The following is a 16,706-nucleotide window of genomic DNA, read 5'->3' as shown; positions in this document are numbered from 1 at the left end:
GGGTAGATAGCAATGCATTTTGCGTTCTACTAGTACTGTAGAATGCAATTTATTTTGCTATCTACTGCAGATAACAATGCATTTTACCCTCTAGTACTGTAGAATGCAATGTATTTTGCTATACTGTAGATAACAATGCATTTTGCCTTCTACTAGTACTGTAGGATGCAATTTATTTTGCTATCTACTGCAGATAACAATGCATTTTACCCTCTAGTACTGTAGAATGCAATGTATTTTGCTATACTGTAGATAACAATGCATTTTGCCTTCTACTAGTAATGTTAAATGCAATTTATTTTGCTATCTACTGCAGATAGCAATGCATTTTACCTTCTAGTACTGTCGAATGCAATTTATTTTGCTATCTACTGTAGATAGCAATGCATTTTGCCTTCTACTAGTACTGTAGAATGCAATTTATTTTGCTATCTACTGTAGATAACAATGCATTTTGCCTTCTACTAGTAATGTAAAATGCAATTTATTTTGCTATCTACTGTAGATAGCAATGTATTCTACCTTCTACTAGTACTGTCGAATGCAATTTATTTTGCTATCTACTATAGATAACAATGTATTTTGCCTTCTACTAGTACTGTAGAATGCAATTTATTTTGCTATCTACTGTAGATAACATTGCATTTTGCCTTCTACTAGTAATGTAAAATGCAATTTATTTTGCTATCTACTGTAGATAGCAATGTATTTTACCTTCTACTAGTACTGTCTAATGCAATTTATTTTGCTATCTACTGTAGATAGCAATGCATTTTGCGTTATACTAGTACTGTAGAATGCAATTTATTTTGCTATCTACTGTAGATAACAATGCATTTTGCCTTCTACTAGTAATGTAAAATGCAATTTATTTTGCTATCTACTGTAGATAGCAATGTATTTTACCTTCTACTAGTACTGTCTAATGCAATTTATTTTGCTATCTACTGTAGATAGCAATGCATTTTGCGTTATACTAGTACTGTCGAATGCAATTTATTTTGCTATCTACTATAGATAACATTGCATTTTGCCTTCTACTAGTAATGTAAAATGCAATTTATTTTGCTATCTACTGTAGATAGCAATGTATTTTACCTTCTACTAGTACTGTCTAATGCAATTTATTTTGCTATCTACTATAGATAACAATGTATTTTGCCTTCTACTAGTACTGTAGAATGCAATTAATGTTGCTATCTACTGTAGATAACAATGCATTTTGCCTTCTACTGGTAATGTAAATGCAATTTATTTTGCTATCTACTGCAGATAGCAATGCATTTTACCCTCTAGTATTGTAGAATGCAATTTATTTTGCTATCTACTGTAGATAACAATGCATTTTGCCTTCTACTAGTAATGTAAAATGCAATTTATTTTGCTATCTACTGCAGATAGCAATGCATTTTACCCTCTAGTATTGTAGAATGCAATTTATTTTGCTATCTATACTGTAGATAACAATGCATTTTGCCTTCTACTAGCAATGTAAAATGCAATGTATTTTGCTATCTACTGTAGGTAGCAATGCATTTTGCCTTCTACTAGTACTGTCTAATGCAATTTAGTTTGCTATCTACTGCAGATAGCAATGCATTTTACCCTCTAGTATTGTAGAATGCAATTTATTTTGCTATCTATACTGTAGATAACAATGCATTTTGCCTTCTACTAGTAATGTAAAATCAAAATGCAATGTATTTTGCTATCTACTGTAGGTAGCAATGCATTTTGCCTTCTACTAGTACTGTCTAATGCAATTTATTTTGCTATCTACTGCAGATAGCAATGCATTTTACCCTCTAGTATTGTAGAATGCAATTTATTTTGCTATCTATACTGTAGATAACAATGCATTTTGCCTTCTACTAGTAATGTAAAATGCAATGTATTTTGCTATCTACTGTAGGTAGCAATGCATTTTGCCTTCTACTAGTACTGTCTAATGCAATTTATTTTGCTATCTACTGCAGATAGCAATGCATTTTACCCTCTAGTATTGTAGAATGCAATTTATTTTGCTATCTATACTGTAGATAACAATGCATTTTGCCTTCTACTAGTAATGTAAAATGCAATGTATTTTGCTATCTACTGTAGGTAGCAATGCATTTTGCCTTCTACTAGTACTGTCTAATGCAATTTATTTTGCTATCTACTGCAGATAGCAATGCATTTTACCCTCTAGTATTGTAGAATGCAATTTATTTTGCTATCTATACTGTAGATAACAATGCATTTTGCCTTCTACTAGTAATGTAAAATGCAATGTATTTTGCTATCTACTGTAGATAACAATGCATTTTGCCTTCTACTAGTAATGTAAAATGCAATTTATTTTGCTATCTACTGTAGGTAGCAATGCATTTTGCCTTCTACTAGTAATGTAAAATAGAATTTATTTTGCTATCTGTTGTAGATAGCAATGCATTTTGCGTTCTACTAGAACTAGATATTTTGCCAGGGGGATTGTCCATACAATCACCCAGTGGCGTAGCTGCCGGGGGGGGGGGGCAGGGGAGGCAATTGCCCCCCTGGCAATGCCTATTTGGGCCCCGCCCCACAGTGGGCCAGGTCAAAGTCAAAGTGTGCCAAAACCCTAGATAGGTGACTATCAATGTTCAAACTTTTTTCATGCGATTTGGCAGGAGGATGAACATATAAATATTTTCTGAAAATATTTCACCCTTAGTTTATTCTTAAAGGTGATATTTTTTATAATAAACATGCAAAATCGCAACAATCTGCTTCTCATTAGAAATATCATGCTTTGGGGGGTACAACTATATAACTTTTTAAAGACAATTTTGATGCATCTGTGCTTTCACAGATACCTGAGAAACTATTTTTAGAACATAACACTGGGATATGAAGAATATAAAAACCGTCAGTCAATAAATATTTTTGCTTAAACGTCCCCAAAACTAAGGAAAAATTACGTTTTATCAAATTTGATCCCGAAAGTTTAGATTTCCGTTGATTTCCGCCTTAAAACTTATACAGTCACCTGCAGAAAAGATTAATCTTTGTGATGGTACCAAATTTAGCTGCGATATTCTGCGATCTTCTGCAGTGGAGTCAGTTTTATGAGGCCCTTTGCCGGTAAAATAGGCGACAAAATCGTTTAAAAGTTCACGTGAAAAGAGATATGTATCCTACCGCGTACCGTGCTGCAGTGTACAAACAGCCACACCTTGTTCTATAAATAGACTGATGGGAGACCAAATCGCATAAGTTTTAAATACACTGGCTGAAATTGCATCGTTTACCTGTGTGAAGGATCATTTTAAGCTTTTGTGATGGCTTATAATCATGTTTCATCCAGGAAACAATTATGTCATTTATTCATTCGATTCATTTATTCACACGTGATTTCACATTTAATTGCAATATTTTCAAAATCATATATACGTATAGACAAAATTTAAGAATTAGCAATAAAATAAATAATTTAATTAAGTAGGCACATAATGAAATGTATTTGAAGCATTATACAAAATTGCATTTAATTTTTATTAATGATATTGATACATCGAACAGAGTCAACAGACATTGCATGAACTTCTTAATAAGCCATCATTCCTTTTCAGAAAAACTTTATCAACCGGCAGTTTCAACGTCAAAAACGTTTCTTTACAAACTGGGAGAAATGTGGAATAGAGTTCGCAAACGGAATACGCATCCCTTGCGAATAACAAGGATAATGGCTCGATGGATAACTGACCTTTTCTGATGATGTTAGCAACTTTTTAACACAAAAAGAAACTCAATTACATACAAGAACCCCGCGGTCTGCCAGTTTTAAACATGATATCTAGATTTGGGATTAGTCTACTCTAAGGGATCTGGAATGAGCGTTTTGAGCGTTTCGACAGTATTTTTTGTTTGATCAAAATTATTTGATATCAGATGAACATTCTTCTTATTCAGAATGCAAATTCGATATGTCTGATGTTCTTTAATGTCCCACAATAAATACTGTCCAAACGTTCATACACCATCCCTTAATAAAATTCTAATTCACATTTCAGTATTGGGCCTATTTAGTGAACGACCAAATAACATGACGTAGTTGTGTTATCACTGATCATGTGTCTGTAATGAAGAATTGCAATTTGAATCATATTATATCATTTTAGTGTCGTTTGTGATGATGTTGAGGGTTAATAAATTGTAACATCCACGGTGGGAGTCTGCCATTAACATGGTATATAGATGCATGTGCTTACCTTTTGGGGTGCTTTTTTCTCCAATATTGGTATGCAGATGGGTGGGTTTTCACCACAGACAAAAGCGCCCAGTATCATTGTGTATTTTGAGAAACATGTTGGTAAAAGCACCCAATTTGGGCAAAATTGGTTGTTTTTTCAAGAAAAATGGTACAATGATGTGTTGCAAAATGCAAATTAGAGCCAAAATTAAGTTAAGAGAGTTTTGTAGGGGATTTGCCATTTGGTCTAATACCATTTGGTCTAATATCCATTTCGTCTACATCCATTTCGTCTAAACCCATTAGGTCTATATCCATTATAACCATTTGGTCCGATAACCATTTGGTCCGATAACCATTTAGTCTAATAACCATTAAGTCTAAAACCATTTAGTCTAACAACCATTTAGTCTAATACCCATTTGGTCTATAACCAATAGGTCTAATAGCCATTTGGTCTAATACCCATTTGGTCTACAAACCATTTTAGTCTTACAATCATTTAGTTTATTATTAAATAGACGAAATTGTATTAGACTAAATGGATATTAGACCATACGAGTATTAGACCTAACGGTTATTAGACCAAACGGTTATAAGACCAAACGGATATTGAAGAAATATTAGACCAAATGGTTATTAGACTATATGCTTAGTAGACATACCGGTTATTAGGCCAAACAATGTTAGACTAAATAGACTATATGATTATTAGACTAAGTGGCAATTAGCCTTTCTGGTAATAGACCAATTGAATATAGACTAAACGGGAATTAGACGAATTGGTATTAGACCAAATGGCAATAGACCGTTTTGTAGTCCAGCAGGAACAATCACGCATACATTTAGTCTGGCTGGTTGTTTGTTTGCTTATTTATTAAACAATTAAAATGTCATCATTTTATTGATGTCATACATACTTTATTATAGAAAAATGCTGTCCGTGAATTGTGCAGTCCGTATAACCTTAAATAGGCCTATGTTTTTGATAATACTTTTCCAATCGGACATTTGAATTACTGTTCTACGAGTAGGCCTACCTAGCAAATCACGGCTCGGTATTTTAATGACGTCATATGCCTCGGAAAATGGCTCTATTGTATTCCGCATTCCTTAAAACCCCCGATTTGCTAGTTTTGATAATAATTTTACACAGCCATTTGAATAACTGTGGAAGGAATAATTGACCAATCACAGATCAGCATATTAATGACGTCATACGCTTTCCAAAATGTCATCATTGAATTTCTCACCCCTTGGAACCCCTATTTTGCTTTTTCAATTACAATTATAATTATATGTCATTTGAAATACTGTTGTAAAAGTAATCGACCAATCACCGTTCAGCATTTTGATGACGTCATACATTTTTAAAAATGCCTCCATTAAATTCTGCAGCCTCAAAAACCTCTAATTTAGTCATTTTACCGTGTTTGTATGTGTTTGATTGTCGGTTTATAATTTTGGCACACTTTGAGGCGATTCTGGCCCACTGTGCGCCCCCTAGCGCAGGGCAAAATAATAAAGGAGTGAGAGAGATGGAAAAAGGGGGGGGGGGGGAGATAGAGAGAATCCATAGGCCAACGATATAAGGTGCAGATAGAATTTTAAAAATTTAATATTTTTGTTAAAAGATGGAACTATATTATATCAAAATGAAGTCGCTATCCCTTGTATTCCTTGTGTGTGTGGTTTCTGTCGAAATCAACCTCATATTTGGCCATGTTAGCCACAAAATGCCAATTTTTAGTGCTTCGCGCGAATTTATTCCACTTTGTCCCATTCAACAGTTTAGTTTCAATAGGCCTGTGGTAACATTTTTCGCGCGCCACTGCTAAAGTGTAGGAATAAGAAAGAATAAGTGCAGATAAGATAAAGGAAAAGAAAGTGATGAATAAAGAAAATAATTATTATTATAGAAATTAAGCATATCAGCACTAGGCAGCCATTCAATGATGCCAAAACCTTTATGCGTTACGTAATTAAAACACCCAGTCAGATGTATTTCACACCTGCCAAACACAAGTCACCCAATTTCGAAAACTGGACGTTGAATGTACACTCTCATGAATATTGATTGGCAACATTTTCCAATATGTCAGCGCTCTAATCGGAAACAATAGAACAAAAGACCCTGCAGAGCGTTGTTCAGCGATATATTAAAAATAGGCCTAAACCATGCATGAGTGCGTTGTGATGATCTGCTACTATCTGCATGTCATGGGGAATTCCCCCTGGAGGATTTAAATGACACAATAATTAAACAGCTGCGCGCGAATATTAAACCAAATGAAAAGTGCACGTGTTCAAACCCGGAACAATGGTGTTTGTATAGAGGCCCTGTATGCTTTTATCGATTGGCTCCAAACAAAGGATTTGAACCGGTGTCCTTCACCATAAATATGACGCAGTGCAGTCCATTCAATTAAATGTTGTCATCAACTTATTCGATCGCAGTGCATTTGTCATGTGTGTGAGACTAACTGTCGCGCTAGATTGCAATCATGCTTTTGTTGAATGCATTTGAGTAGTCCGCCATATTTACGGTATGATGCACGTCATATGCACAACCTCTATAAACCACCAAGAAGACTAGGCTAGGCCAACTGCTGTATAGTCTGTAGTCGTGTATTTTCAAACTTGCGGTGTAGAAACCTGGATTTATAGTTTTCATCGTACAAATACACCGCTTTTATAGCTGAAATTATTGCTAATAGGTTTATTTTCCACAGGCCGACTTGTCACCACTGAACGATTACGTGTATCCTAAAGGTAAGACGCAGGCCTAATGTTTAAAAATAATTAATTTGTTAGCGGTATTTAAAAATAGTAATTGTTATAACAGTATTTTGATATCAGTATCTCAACCAATTATTTTGAATATTAGTACATTGCTAGTAGTATTAGTCAAGCAAGGAAAATTCCGCAAGCATTTTGTGATTAGGCGAATGAAAGTCGATTCCGAGTTTATCGTCCCCCGCCCGCGTCACTTTTTGGACACCAAAACACCCGCGTCAAATTTTCAAAAATACCAAAATAATTCATTATTTTCAAAGTATCAGTGTTTTCACCAGTTTTAGCAATTGGAAACATATATTTTTGTTTGTAAAACATATAAATTTATAACTTGGAACCAAAACCAGGCTCTTTTCCAACTTTTCTAGTCCCTACCCATATAAAAACATGTTTTTAAATAACATGTATGAGTGTGGCTTTAAATCAACACGCACTTTAGGTCAATAATGAAATCTGATGAAATAATGAAAAATGAAAATGAAAAAGTCACCTCACCAACCTGGGGAAAAAAAGGGACGATAAACTCGGAATTGACTTTCATTGGCCTTAGGTGCAGAATCGGCAGCTTTGATATGACAAACTACTGCAGGTTGAAAGGGTGTCAAATATTATGGAATATGAAGAAATATGATTTTTTTGTGTGTGTCGGAGTCGGAGAAACCCACTGTAAATTCCCATTCCAATTTGCAGCGAAAAGGGTATTTTTGTCCATTTCAAGAGATGGATTAAAAAAAAACCCACGCATTCGCATTTGACTTTTTGGACGGCTGCTACAGGAAACAAACATGTTTTTTTTTTGGGGGGGGGCCTTATGGTGTTATTTTTTAATTTGACTAGCCTAGAAGTAGGTATGCCAGGTGAATTCAAATTTGCCATCAAACTGCATCATTTTATATATCAAATTAAAGCCCTTGAGTAAAGAAAGCCAACACTGAAAACCTTTTTGTCATAGCACTTTCCGTAGCAAAGTTACATCTTGTCAAAGATTGACTTTCATCAAAAAGATTCTCCTAGCAAAATTCCCCAAAACAGCATTACGGGGGTGTTTCTAGATCTTAGTCTCACGACGATAGCACCTTTTTTTAATGGAACTGCTATCACAATCTCTCTGAAATTCCATGTGCGAGTCTCTCATCACCAAAAAAAAATCATATATTTGGGTCAAGTGAAGTATAGACAACATATTTATGAAGGTTTCCTTCTTAAAAAGCTTCTTTTTAATTTCAATGTAAATTTGTATTGCCGGTTTAGGCCATTTTGACTGACTAACAAATGCGTTAACCGAGGTTTCCTGTGATACCTACTAGAAGGTGTGTTTTGCCCCTACCCCCGCTTCGACTGCCTATATATGCAAAGTATTGCTATGATTATAACGATTCAGAAAAAATATAGTTTGACCCCGAGACTTATAAAAATACCAATTGAACTGTATTGACATTGACCTATTTAGTCTGGTGCCTAAGCCAAAAACCTAAAAGTAGCGTCCGCACAATGTTTTATTGTGTTTTCTATATCTCTGAGACGTACCAATTCAGAATCTGACGGGTGTCACCCTGGCACCCTTGAGCATTTTGAAATAAATGACCCCAAAATGACCCCATATAGGGTTATGCAGGGTCGAAAATTGAAAGTGTTCAAATATCAATTTAAAGTAGGCCTATATCAAATTATTCGTCTAGGCTCAAGGATCGCAAATATGTATTTTTTCTCAATACGACCTTTGGTTCAGAAGTTATGTGCCGCAACAGGTCAAGGGTCAATTTCTAGTTTGCATAGGGGTCAAAAATTTAAGTTTTTGTGAAAATTGTGATCCTTGGGCGTAGACGAATAAATTGATATACTTTGAAGTGATATTTGAACAATATCAATTTTTGACCCCAGCTGTAACCCTATGGGGTCATTTTGGGGTCATTTATTTCGAAATGCTTGAGGGTGACACCCGCCCGATTCTGAACCAGTAGGTATCAGAGATATATATAGAAAACACCAAAAACATTGTGCGGACTGCGGACGCTACTTTTGAGTTAAAATATCATATTTCAGCACCTAATTTGGCGATGATAAATGTAATAATAGACCTTTTTCTGATGACGTCACCTAATCGATATTGGGGTCTCAGATGTAAACAAACAACACGTGCGTTTCCCACATGCCGACAGTGTGAAAACACCAAATACTGCGTATTTTCTACTCTGTTTCCCATTAGCTTCCATAAAATAATTTTTTAAAGGGAACTGTATACTGGTTACATTTGTTTCAGATTGTTTTGACACCACAAAATACAAAAGATACGGAAAAACCGCCATGCTATTTGAAAATTAATCTTTGTTTTGTTTCACATTATTGTTTACTTTTTACACCGTGGCGAACTAAACGCGTACTGCGAGCTGGCAATTCCGCGCAGGACGCTTAGCGTGGCGCAAAGTTGATCGCGCGCGCCGGCGCGGTATTTGCGTTTGGGTGCTGATGACTCGAATGCTGGACCCCAATATCGATTGATTGGTGACGTCTGAGAAAAAGGTCTATACATCCTGGTGCAAATTATTTTTAATTATTTGAATTATTTTTGCAAGACGAACAATTTGAGACCATTTTGGTTAAAATCGAAGCATCAAGAATTTGACCCTCGTGGAGGTCAAAATGTGACCTGCAACCTTTTTTTTTGCTTTTATAACTCGAGAACAGTACGTCACAGATAGGTCAAACTATACTTTTTCAGAATGCTTACGGCTTGACGGGTAGTTGTGTTTTCCAACAATATTTGAGCAATTTTAGAATATTTGATCCCTGTATAAATTTTATGGCCTTTTCCAGCCATCTTGAAAAGCAATTAAATTGGCCCTTATTCCAAATTTGTTCAGCATATTAAAAGGGCATTTCGTGATCCACAGCCTCATCCCCTACTTTTCTCAAAAAAAGTTGAGATTTTTATATCACTGGAAACCTCTGGCTACATAATGTTTATGTACAAAATATTTCTTGCAGATTAAGGGATCTAAAATAAGCATTTATTGCGTTTCGACAGTATTTTTTGTGGGACATGAGAGCACCTCAGACCTATCGAATTGCATTCTGAATACGAAGATATCAAATAATTTTCATTTTTGAAAATCACAATATAATACAAATTTTATGACAAATTATAAAAATTTGATATTTTTCAAATTTTGATATATAACAGTCCTCGAAGTAAATTATATAAATCTAATGATATATTCTTAAAGTGTATGTAGCAGGGAGGAAAGCCGACGGTCAATTGAAAATTTTGACCTTTCATATTGAAGATATGGATTTTTTCCCAAAAAGACCTAATTTTTTTTGGTGTTTTGGGAAAAAAATCCATATCTTCAATATGAAAGGTCAAAATTTTCAATTGATCGCCGGCTTTTCATCCCACCTTCATACACTTTAAGTATAAATCATCAGATTTATAAAGTTTACTTCAAGCACTGTTAAATATCAAAAATATCAATTTTTAATGATTTGCCATAAAATGTGTATTACATTGCGAATTTCAAAAAATCAAAATTATTTGATATCAGAAGGACATTTTACGTATTCTGAATGCAATTTGATATGTCTGATGTGCTCTAAATGTCCCACAATAAATACTGTCCAAACGTTCATACCCCAGCCCTTAATTCGTTTAGCAAAGATATCGTGAAATTTGAATTTCGTTCTGGTGCATCAGAACGAAATTTCAACGCATTGTCTATGGAGCAGTGTAATACACATAATCATGCATAACTCGCAAACGCAAAATCGGAATCAACTGAAATTTTGGGAATTGGTTTTTTTCGTGGATATCTAATGAAAAATGACATAAATAGAGGATGCTAGGATCACGAAATACTCCTTTAAGCGCTATATCTGATATTTATGTCATTATCCGGTAAAATGCAAAATAGGTTTGATATGTTGCACCATTCTGCAGCACTACATATACCAATATATTCCTTTATATCATTAGGCTTGAGAAAAGGTAGGTCTATAGGTCAAATGTAAATTGATTATTATTTTTTATTATATTGGGCCTTGGGATAGGCCTATCCAATGTGTCGGCTTTATTTGTCTCCATATTTGAATGCCGAACTTACCCCGCCCCGCAGTAGACTGCGCTGCATTCCTTTTTCTATTTTTTGATAAACAATTCATACGTTTCCATGCATGAAACCATTTAAAATCTATGACGAAACACAATCACATCTCCAGTGACTGCCCTGCCCAGAGAAAAAAGTTTCTCATGGATAGCTGAGCTGTTGAATCAGCGGAACAGGAATGATGAGTTTTCCATGGTCAGGTCAGAGAGATTAGGGAATGATAAATTAAACTGGTCTACTACAGTAGACTAGCCCCGCAGACGAACGCGCAGGGGCGTATCAAGCGGGTGGACAGAATGGCAGTGGCGGCACCAGGAATTTTTTTTTACGGCGGGACATGGGGAGCGAAGTGAATTTTAGGGGGGGCAAAATTGACACTTTTTTTGCGTAAAATTGCCGCAAGAAGTGAAAAATTACGTGTTTTTGTGGTTTTTGCCTCAAAAATGGTGGAGGGAAGTGGGGTAGTAGCCTACAACAAGTCAAATACCTAGAATATTTTCTCAATTTGAATTTTATCCTGTCACCAAATCATCGTATCCCTGTACTTGAACTGGGGGAGGGCAAGATTTGGAGATTCCCCTTCATCCGTAGCGCCGCCACTGCAGGGTGGAGGAAGTCCGCCCTTCCAGAAGGACTCAACAGCTAGCACCACATAATCACCCCGATAGGCCTATAGTCCGTGAGCCGGCTTAGATATTGTCCTTCTCGAAGGACCAGTCCGAGGTGAAGCAGCGCCGAGACTTGGAGTAGACCTGTTCAGGGGCCCAGCAAGCGAAAATGAAAGAGCTGACAATGGAGAAGGGCTCGCACTACTCCTAGTCCTGATGATGGGCCTCGCTCTTGCTACGCCCCTGTCAACGTTTGAAATTGGATCTTTTAAATCTGCTTTTCCTTTCGTTTACAGTAAATTGATCATCATCATCATTGTTTCAATTGATCGTCGGCTTTTCCTCCCAGCTATATACACTTTAAGAATATATCATTAGATTTATAAAATTTACATCGAGGACTGTTATATATCAAAAAAATTTAAAATATCAAATTTTTATAATTTGTCATAAAATTTGGCAGTGGATATATAGTCGGTGAGCCGGCTTAGATATTGTCCTTCTCGAAGGACCAGTCCGAGGTGAAGCCGCGACGAGACTTGGAGTAGACCTGTTCAGGGGCCCAGCAAGCGAAAATGAAAGAGCTGACAATGGAGAAGGGCTCGCACTACTCCTAGTCCTGATGGGCCCCACTCTTGCTACGCCCCTGTCAACGTTTGAAATTGAATACCTGAGTGGAAGAAGGGCCCAACTCCAATTTTTTACAAAAATGAGTTAGACCCAGCATTTTATTGCCAGCAGACTGATCTTCCTTGTGTGTGCAGGATGAACAAAAATCCACTCTCCAAATAGTCTTCCACATACACTTAATCATGGTTTTCATGGAAGAAAGGCCCAACTCCATGGAGTTGGGCCCTTCTTCCACATATATAGTGTTAAAGAGGAATTTTGTTCATCCATGAAATCTGCTTTTCACTACAATAAATTTTCTTGCCAACCTATTACATGAGTTCTACTTGTGCAATTAATGGTGATTATCTAATTTCTGTAGCTATTTATAACACAGAACTGGTACTTGTGGTATATTAGTGGAAGAAGGGCCCAACTCCAGCTCGTATTAAGACCTGTACCGTTGCCATGGAAACATCATATATAATTTCGAATGTATGTACTATTGTATGTTCATGTATTAAAGGTCCCCTGAAGATAAAAACGTTCTGCCTGTAAAACTTTTCCAAATATTAAGTTTTTTCTTAATATCTCAAAAACAGTTTTGATGGAGTTGGGCCCTTCTTCCACTCAGGTATTCAATTGGATCTTTTAAACCTGGTATTCCTTTCGTTTACAGTAAATTGATCATCATCATCATTGTCATTGTTTACACAATGTTCTTACGGCCGTCTCTCCGGTGTGTTTTGGTGATCGCCTTCGCGATATTCCTACTTATTCATCGAGTTAGCAGTACATGCACTCGGAACACACATCCCGACGATGTTAAGATTCCTGGGCAGTATATTGTAGTTTTAGAGGTAAGACAATACTTTGTGTTTGTGTCAGGGGTGGTGCAATAATTATGTGTACCCCCGAGGCGGTGAATTATAGGGGGGAGGGGGCAAAGATATTTTGGCAGGCCACAATGGGGGGGGGGGGGAGTGTAAGCATTTTTGGCATGTTGAAAGGGGTCAAGCGATTTTGGCAGGTCAAAAGGGGGGGAAGATTTTTGGCACAGATATTTTGGGCACCGTTTCTCTATTACGCCATAAAAAGGTGGAAAACTTCAGGAACATGTTGAAATATGAACGCTGCACTATATGATAAGACAATTTAAGGTTTTAAATTCGGGTTCCCCAAAATCTTGCATGTGTAAGGGGGGGGGGCAAGATTGTTTGGCACGTCAAAAGGGGGGACAAAGGTTTTTGGCACGGCCAAAGGGAGGAGCAAGCGATTTTGGCAGACCATTTTGAGAATTCACCACCCCGGAGTACACATAATCATTGCACAGCCCCTCAGAGAGGTAAATAATAATGCATTTGCCCACCCAGTAATTATATACAGTGCACAACTTATAAGTTCCCCCTAATGCTTTTTGAAATAAATCGAAAATTATTTAACGAAATGTAAAATTGTAAAAAGTTATGAGTAACCTTATTTGTTTTACAAATCTGGGCCAATTTTTAGTGTCACACATCATTGCGTTTGGCCACAATGGTTCATTATGTAAAAAAGAGGGAGTTTTAAAAGTTGCACCTGAGTCCATAGGAGTCAATTGTCAAACATTACAGTATGTTAGGCCTGTCCATGTGTTTGTAATGGAAATAAAACTTAAAGTCTAGATGTTTAGTAGGGGATGTTTGGGAAATGAGCACGACATAATTTATTGAAACGCAATAACTTACCAGACATTTTCGACGGGTTTCAGCCAGATTCACTATAGACATGTCCTGACGAACAGTCGTGACACGTCGACGAGGTGCTCTCGGCTGATTTTTCACCTCTCCTGTCAACTGAAATTTTGTTCTCAATTTTCGAATTGCATTAGGCGAAACTTCCATACGACGAGCAATTTCTTTCACCGGTACATTTTCATCCAGCAAACCTATTGCTCTACCGCGAAGAAATTCGGGCAAACGCGGCATTATTAAAATGTGACTTTTCACATGTGATGAACTACTGGCGATATTGCTGGTGGTATAGTCTCACAAGAAGAAGAAGAAGAATACCAAAGATTAAGTTTTCTTTTACAAACACGTGAATATCCCTGGCCTATTGTATTGTTTGAGAATTGAGTCCTATGGACTCAGGTGCAACTTTTAACACTGTTTAAAACGGTCTCCTTTTTTACATAATAAACCATTGTGACTGAACGCAATGACGTGTGACGCTAAAATTTGGTCCACATGTGTAAAACAAATAAGGCTACTCTAATCATTTTACAGGTTTGCATTTCGTCAAATAGTTTTCGATATATTTTAAAAAATATGTAGGGGGGAACTTATAAGTTGTGCACCCTATATTTGCCCAATGCCCGAGTGCCCATCCAGTAAATTGTTTTGCCCACAACAAATTGGGCACCATATAATATTTATCATAAAACTAGTGGTGCATCTCTTGAAATCAACTTGCATTTTGAAAGTGATGTTGAATAAAGAATTTCAGTATCTTTTCTTAATATCTGCCAATTTATTCATGATTTATACCATGTTTACAGCTTAGGAGTAGAAATAAATATTACACAGTACACAATGGTAGGAAGCTAAAAAAGCTATTATTTTGAACAATTAAGGGGGTACTACACCCCTGTGGTAAATTTGTGACTATTTTTGCATTTTTCTCAAAAACTAATACTACACTGGTAACAAAAGTTATGTATATTATTGGGGCAAGGAATCCAATTACTACACTGAAATTTCAGTGTATCAAGACAAGCCGTTCAGTAAATATGATAGGAAATGAGGTACATCCTAGCGGTACCTCATTTTCTATCACAAATGTCGAACCGCTTGTCTTGGGTCACTGAAATTCCAGTGTAGTAATCGGATTCATTGCCCCTATAATATACATAACTTTTGTTACCAGGGTGTTATTAGTTTTTGAGAAAAATGCAAAAATAGTCACAAATTTATTGAGGGGTGTAGTACCCCCTTAATTCCACCCAAAACCTGAAAGAATTCATTGAGCTCATGAATTTGGATTCTTGAATGAGGCGTTTTTAATAGACTTGAAACATTATTTGCCCATTTCAAGTCTTTGGGTGTGCACAAATAGGTAATACTAGTATTATTTATGAAAATAATTTCCTGCAGTCAATCTATAAAACTTAAATAAGAATAGGCCTACATGTTTATTTTTTTGTTCATTACTTTTTACACCTTTCGACTGCGATTCTACATGGGTCTTTATTATTTTTGTGCAATATTAGCTAACATTATCTATGTTATTTACTTTAATATAAATGGGCAAAATAACCATTTTGATTATAGTTGGGTTGGAAAATATTGAAAAATTCAAGTAAATTCATTAAGGGGGTACTACATGCACCCTGGCAAATTTTGTGCCTATTTTTGCATTTTTTCTCAAAAATTATAGCACATTGGTGACAAGTAAGATATGTGTATAAATATTACTAGTGCGCCTGTAGCTATAGCTGTAATGGCCCTTTAGCTATTGGGGTATGTGGCCGATGGTTTTGTAGTTTAAAAAGGGGGTCATTGGGTACAACGATTTGAAAAGAGGATCATTGCGTACAACATTTTGAAAAGAGGGTCATGGGTACAACAGTTTGAGAACAAAATGGGTAGAAAATTACAAATTGCAGCAATTTTTTTCTTCACAAATTTATTTAAAATAATACAATACGATACAGCACAATACAATACGATACAATACAATACAATACAAAGAGAATTATTTTGAAAGTCTGTGCATTATTTTAGGGCATTTTCATGAAGAGGGGGTTATCAGTTAGGATTGTAAGAAAAAGGTGGTTATCGGGTATATTCGACATCGACATCAAAAAGTATTTTACAATTCTGTAAAGTTGAAAATGGTTCTTCATGAGTTCGTTAGAGATTGGCAGCTTATAGATCTTTTTAGAGGGTGCATCATTATATAACCATTATAGAAGGGTTCTGTATAGTAATTAAAATGGTTCTGGGTTGATTATTTCTTAAAGCCATTTTATCACATTTTCTGTAAAAATATAATAGAATTTAATTTCAATAAAATGTTAGCTTTTACTGTCAGATATGTCCCTTTTAATTTTGAGCCGAACAAGTGAGGTAAAGCAAAGAAAATTGGAATTTAGTACTAGCGCCAAATTTTATATGATGCATGTTACTCCCGCGGTTGTAATACGGTACGATCCTCTGATGTGTATGTCCCGCACGTCGTGTACGTACTGTGGAACATCGCATACGTCTTCGACTAATATTTCCATCGTAATAATAAAACGTTTTATTCAAAATCTCGGATTTTGACAAAACTAGAGCACCTAAATTCTTGATTTTTGCAGATCTTTGTCTACTAAAGTACATTACAACGGTGTGAAAA

At 36.0% G+C, this 16,706-nt stretch overlaps 1 protein-coding gene across 1 annotated transcript in view; it reads left to right on the top strand.

Moving 5' to 3' along the window:
• Positions 1 to 6,661: 6,661 nt before the first annotated feature.
• The window catches only part of LOC140163592 (extracellular serine proteinase-like), a 35,662-nt gene continuing 25,617 nt past the window's right edge, over positions 6,662 to 16,706 (top strand). Inside the window, exons 1-2 of the mRNA XM_072186906.1 lie at positions 6,662 to 6,985; positions 13,006 to 13,186. Of these exons, the coding sequence (XP_072043007.1) occupies positions 13,043 to 13,186 (144 nt within the window). The 5' untranslated portion in view covers positions 6,662 to 6,985; positions 13,006 to 13,042. The remainder of the gene's footprint in view (positions 6,986 to 13,005; positions 13,187 to 16,706) is intronic.

This window comes from Amphiura filiformis, chromosome 11 (assembly GCF_039555335.1).
Source record: "Amphiura filiformis chromosome 11, Afil_fr2py, whole genome shotgun sequence".
In the NCBI taxonomy this organism is placed as follows: Eukaryota; Metazoa; Echinodermata; class Ophiuroidea; order Amphilepidida; family Amphiuridae; genus Amphiura; species Amphiura filiformis.
The sequence above is the reverse complement of the archived record's forward strand: the minus strand, read 5'-3'. Positions and strand labels throughout refer to the sequence as shown.